Source organism: Octopus sinensis, linkage group LG2 (assembly GCF_006345805.1).
Source record: "Octopus sinensis linkage group LG2, ASM634580v1, whole genome shotgun sequence".
NCBI classification, from domain to species: Eukaryota; Metazoa; Mollusca; class Cephalopoda; order Octopoda; family Octopodidae; genus Octopus; species Octopus sinensis.
Window position 1 is genome coordinate 178,968,646 of NC_042998.1, and position 6,000 is coordinate 178,974,645.

General features: G+C 37.2%; 1 protein-coding gene across 1 annotated transcript in view; it reads left to right on the forward strand.

Annotated features, from left to right (window-relative positions):
• Positions 1 to 5,368, forward strand: part of LOC115229931 (MICOS complex subunit Mic60) — a 28,394-nt gene extending 23,026 nt beyond the window's left edge. Inside the window, exons 12-13 of the mRNA XM_029800195.2 lie at positions 3,688 to 3,916; positions 4,622 to 5,368. Of these exons, the coding sequence (XP_029656055.1) occupies positions 3,688 to 3,916; positions 4,622 to 5,241 (849 nt within the window). The 3' untranslated portion in view covers positions 5,242 to 5,368. The remainder of the gene's footprint in view (positions 1 to 3,687; positions 3,917 to 4,621) is intronic.
• Positions 5,369 to 6,000: the final 632 nt, after the last annotated feature.

A 6,000-nucleotide genomic window follows, 5' to 3' on the forward strand; every position in this document is an offset into this window, starting at 1 on the left:
TAAATAAAAATAAGAAAAAAAAACTACTTGAATATTTCAGATTGGTTTAATATAAAGACTGACAATCATCATCATCATCATTTAATGTCTATTGTCCATTCTGACATGAGTTGGGCAGTTTGACCAGTGCTTGCAAGCTGCATCAGATTCCAGTCTGATTTGGCGTGGTTTCTATGACTAGACACCCTTCCTAATGCCAACCACTTTACAGAGTGTGCTGGGTGCTTTTATGTAGTACCACGTTTGGCATGTAAAAAGCACCATCCAACCGTGGCCGTTTGCCAGCCCCATCTGGCACGTAAAAAGCACCCACTACACTCACGGAGTGGTTGGCTTTAGGAAGGGCATCCAGCTGTAGAAACACTGACAGATCAGACTGGGCCTGGTACAGCCTTCTGGCTTCCCAGACCCCAGTTGAACCGTCCAACCCATGCTAGCATGGAAAGCGGATGCTAAATGATGATGATGATGATGATGAACATTTAATGTTTTAGAATGTTTTGGTCAGATATGGTTGCTTGAAACACTACCTTGTTTTATGTTCAAACTGGCCATATTCAGCTTCTCACACTTACACTACAATGTTATTCTAAAAAGAAACAATCACATCATTGAAATCTCAATGCTACAAGATAATGCATGAAGCTGGTATGCATTGCTAGATATGCAATGTCATTGTGCATGTATGACAGAGTGTAAGCATCTTGAGAGAAAAGTTGGGCATAAGAGGCATCAGATGTGGTATGCAAGTGAGATGACTGTGCTGGTATGGTCATGTGATGCATATGGACAGGGACAGATGATCTCTGACTGGAGGGAACCTGTGGTAGAGGTAGACCCAGGAAGACATGAAATGAGGTGGTGAAGCATGACCATTGAACTTTGGGCCTCGCAGAGGCAATGACTAGTAATTGAAACCTTTGGCGACATGCTGTGGTTGAGAAGACCTGTCAAGCCGAGTGAAATCATAGTTGTGGGAGATGCTGGTGTCACGCAGATGACGCTCATGCCTGTGGCGTGTAATAGCATGTACTCTCAGAGTGGTTGGTGTTAGGAAGGGCATCCACATGTAGAAACCATGCCAAATCAGACTGGAGTCTGGTGTAGCCTTCCAGCCCTGGACAAGCCGTCCAACCCATTCCAACATGGACAATAGACATTAAATGATGATGAATGAGAATATATAAGCACTACATTTAACTGAGTAATCTGTTAAATGTAATGCTTTAACAGATTGCTCTAAAGTTAAAGGGTTAAAGCATATAACACTTTTTGTTTATCAACAAAATAGAAATGTATGCATGAGGATTTGAGGAGGATAAAATCATTAAAGATTTGGTCAAATACCATAAAATTTCTCAAAAACAATCACATCTATGACACATTGAATCTGTAAGTTTGATGATCACATCGGGAATTTCCTTTTTTTTTTTTTTTTTTTTTTTTTTTGCTTTATAAACTTGTAATTCGTTCAATTTCTTGGGTTTCTTTTGTTGAATTTTCATGTTTGCATATAGATGCAAGCATGGCTGTGTGGTTAAGAAGCTTGCTTCCAACCATGTTGTCTTTGGTTCAGTTCCACTGTGAGACACGTTGGGCAAGACCATTTTATATATATCATCATCATCATCGTTGAATGTCCGTTTTCCATGCTAGCATGGGTTGGACGGTTTTGACTGAGGGCTGGCGAGTCAGATGGCTGCACCAAACTCCAGTCTGATCTTGCAGTGTTTCTACAGCTGGATGCCCTTCCTAACGCCAACCACTCCGTGAGTGTAGTGGGTGCTTTTTACGGACCACTGGCACAAGGGCCAGAAGGGGCTGGCAAACGGCCATGATTGGTTGGTGCTTTTTATGTGTCACTGACAAGGACGCCAGTCAGGCGGCGCTGGCATCAGCCACGTTCAGATGGTGCTTTTTTCGTGCCACCGGCATGGGTATCTTAACTACAATTTCCATTTGAATTTTATTTTGATGTTGGTGTTGACGTACTTGACTCAACAGGTCTCTTCAAGCACAGCATATGTATATATATGTGTGTACGCACACCTAAGTGATTGTTGGACTGCAGTGTGTTAGTCTTGCCTTTATGTAGTCTAACATTTATATAGGGTAACATTAATGCATCGCAGTCTGACAATGGCTTAGCTGACTGAAAATTTGAAGGCACTGTCAACAACTTGTTGAAGATCATCTGGCACAAGATCACCTCCTCTAATGCTCCCTCCTCTCTCAACGTATCTCTATCTTGCAAGTTATTTGGGGACCTTGCCAGTGCTGATGCCATGTAGCTAGCTGCTGCCAGACTGTCCAACTCGTGCTAGCATGGAAAGCAGATGTTAAATGATGATGATGATGATGAAAAGTGTAGAGTAATTTATCAGATTAACTTTTATTATTTATTATAATGAACATAAAAACAAACATTGATGTATATGTGTGTGTGTTTGGGGGAATACACTGCATCTTCAACTTAGAAGTGTAAACTATTAGTTTTATTTAGTAGTGTTGCTTATGGGGGAAAATAACCCATAAGGTTAAGTAGATTATTTTTTAGTGATAGACTTGGCCGATATATTAATCTGCACTACATATGTATTCAATCAGCGGTTCAATATATGCTTATTCTGAGGTTCGATTATTTAAAAAAAATTACCTTATCCAATGTCAATAATTATAGGGGAATATAATCAAAAACATGACCACATACTTAATGCAGTATCTCTTGTCTACCATCAGTTATCAATTTTTTTTTTACTTACTGAGTCTGGAGGAAGGGACATTGCCAATGATCTTTATAATCATGAAACCAGTGAACTTGATGCCATTAATTGGTTATGTTAGTGCTATAGCTACTGTTCATACAAACCTGTCTAATGATAACCATTACCTTATTTTCTTGCTATAAAAAATCTCAGGAGCTTGTTTGTGAGAAAGATTATGCCAAAACAGACAGCGAAGCCTGGTCAGCCCCTGTCAGACTGTCCAACCCATGCCAGTATGGAAGGCAGACGTTAAATGATGATATATATATATATTAGAAGAAATGAGGTACTCAGAAATCCGGATGGTTTTATATTTACAGATATTTATTAGTATGTTACATGTTTTTATACATCATATATTACATATCATATATTAGCACTTTCATCCATTCTAGTGGAGTCTTCAGATTGAAGTAACTTAGTTCAATTTGAAGACTCCACTAGAATGGACGAAAGCACTAATATATAATATGTGATATATGATGTATAAAAACATCATATATCTAACTTAGTTCAATTTGAAGACTCCACTAGAATGGACAAAAGCACTAATATATAATATGTGATATATGATGTATAAAAACATCATATATCTAACTTAGTTCAATTTGAAGACTCCACTAGAATGGACAAAAGCACTAATATATAATATGTGATATATGATGTATAAAAACATTTAACATACTAATAAATATCTGTAAATATAAAACCATCCAGATTTCTGAGTACCTCATTTTTTCTTATATATATATATATATTTATTGTTGATGCCTTAAGAATTTATACACTTTCGAAAGAAAATAGCCTTATGTATGCTTAGAGATGTTCCAAAACAGAAATATATATATATATATTGCTCATCATGTGAGTTTTATGTAAAAATTTGACAAAAATTTGAAGTAAATTACATTTTTTTTTTTAGCTGATGAAAGCTGCAATTCAATTTGAAGAAGATTTACGATCACATCTAGCACGTCAAGCTGCAGCTCATAGTTGTCACCTGAAGGATGCTCTCGAAGTACATGAGAAAGAACTTGAGACAGAGTTTGATAAGAGACTGAATATAAAGATTCTGGAAGAACGAGCTACCTTCCAGACAGAGATGTCTGGTTGGATTGGTCGGCTGAAAGGTATTGAAGCTGCAGTTGAAGGTAGGTCATTTTACCTTTTTGTTTAGTCATTCATCATCCTCATCATCATCATCGGTTAACGTCCGCTTTCCATGCTAGCATGGGTTGGACGATTTTGACTGAGGGCTGGCGAACCAGATGGTTGCACCAGTCTCCAATCTTGATTTGGCAGAGTTTCTACAGCTGGATGCCCTTCCTAACGCCAACCACTCCGAGAATGTAGTGGGTGCTTTTTACGTGCCACAGGCCAGTCAGGCAGTACTGGCAACGACCTCGCTCGAATCCTTTTACATATGCTACCAGCATAGGTGTCTGTAAGGCGACTTTGGTAACGATCATGCTCGAATGGTGCCCTTTTACGTGCCACTGGCATGGAAGCCAGTTGGCTGCTCTGGCAACGATCACACTCGGATGGGGCTCTTGGTACCCTACTAGCACGGGCACAAGTTCTAATTTCAGTAATTTTCTATTCTGTGTTAAAAAACATTGCTGGCTTTTCAAAAAGCTGAATTGGCATTTTTTCCTTTTTTTTTTTTTTGCTGATACACTTGATAAACCTTAAATGGCAGAAAACTGAAAATTTTCTCTCTCTTATAAATGTAAGAACATGTATACGTTGTATACATGTAAGAACATTAAAGTTGTTGTTAGTGTTGTTTTTCTTTCATAAGTTTATGAAGTTGTACTAAATTGTAAATTGCAATGTCTTTTTTTTTTTGTCTTTAGCCCGAGCAGAAACAGAGAAATTAGCTAAACAAGCTCAAGAGTTATGGCTGGCTTGTGTAGCTCTTAACGGCGTCATTCGACAGGGGCGTAAAAATATACTGTCTAATGAAAACCAATTGAAACCGTTGAAGAAAGAAATCAGAACAGTTACTGATGCTGGGCAGAACCATCCATTTGTGTCAACAATCTTAAACTCTATCCCTGCAGTGGCAATTGAACGTGGAGTTTGGACAGAGGATGCTCTGAAGGAGCGTTTTATTAAAGTGAAAAAAGTGTGTAAAAACGTGGCTATGATAGAAGCTCCAGGCTCATCATTGTTTAAGTATCTTCTCTCCTACTTACAGTCGTTTCTTATATTTGAGGCTGCATACATCAAGAAAGAGAAAGATCTAATAGATGTTGAAGAACTGACTACTTTTGCCATTTTGGCCAATGCCGACCATTATCTCGAAAAAGGTGATATTGAGAGAGCTGTGCGCCTCATGAATCAATTACACGGCCAGTCCCGGTACGTAGCTTCCGACTGGCTCCAGGAAGCCAAACTGTTCCTCGAGACACGACAAGCTGCTGAAGCTCTTATTGCATTCGCAGCAGCCCGAGGACTAGGACAGTTATTTTAGGTTTGTAACTGATTTCATACTTGATCAGCCCTTATTTAATACAGATCATTGATGAGGTCATCATAGTTATAACAGAGATATATAAAACAAAAAAAAAAAAAAACCAACCACTTGTGTGTATGTACGAGATACACTTATATAGTCACATGTGTGCTGCTTTATATATGCATATGTTGTGTGTGCATTCATACACACGTGTGCATATGTGTGTATATATGTATGTGTATATATATATATATATATATATGTATGTGTGTATATATGTATGTATATATATATATATATGTATGTATGTATATGTGTATATATATGTATATATATATGTATGTATGTATATGTATGCATATATGTATGTATGTATATGTATGCATGTATGTATGTATATGTACGCATATATGTATGTATGCATATGTATGCATATATATATGTATGTATGTATATGTATGCATATATATGTATATGTATGCATATATATATATATATGTATGCATATATATATATATGTATGTATATATATTTATGTATGTATGTATGTATATGTATGTATATATATGTATGTATGTATGCATATGTGTGTGTGCATGTATGCACACACTCTTACACTCCATTATATGATGTTATTGTTTTTACATCTACTTTTTCCATGCTGACAGGGATTGACTGAGATTCCCTTGCAAACATGGAAAAAAAAGTGCATGTAATAACAATGATGATGTTATATGTGAGTACAAACACACACACACATATGTATCATACAAC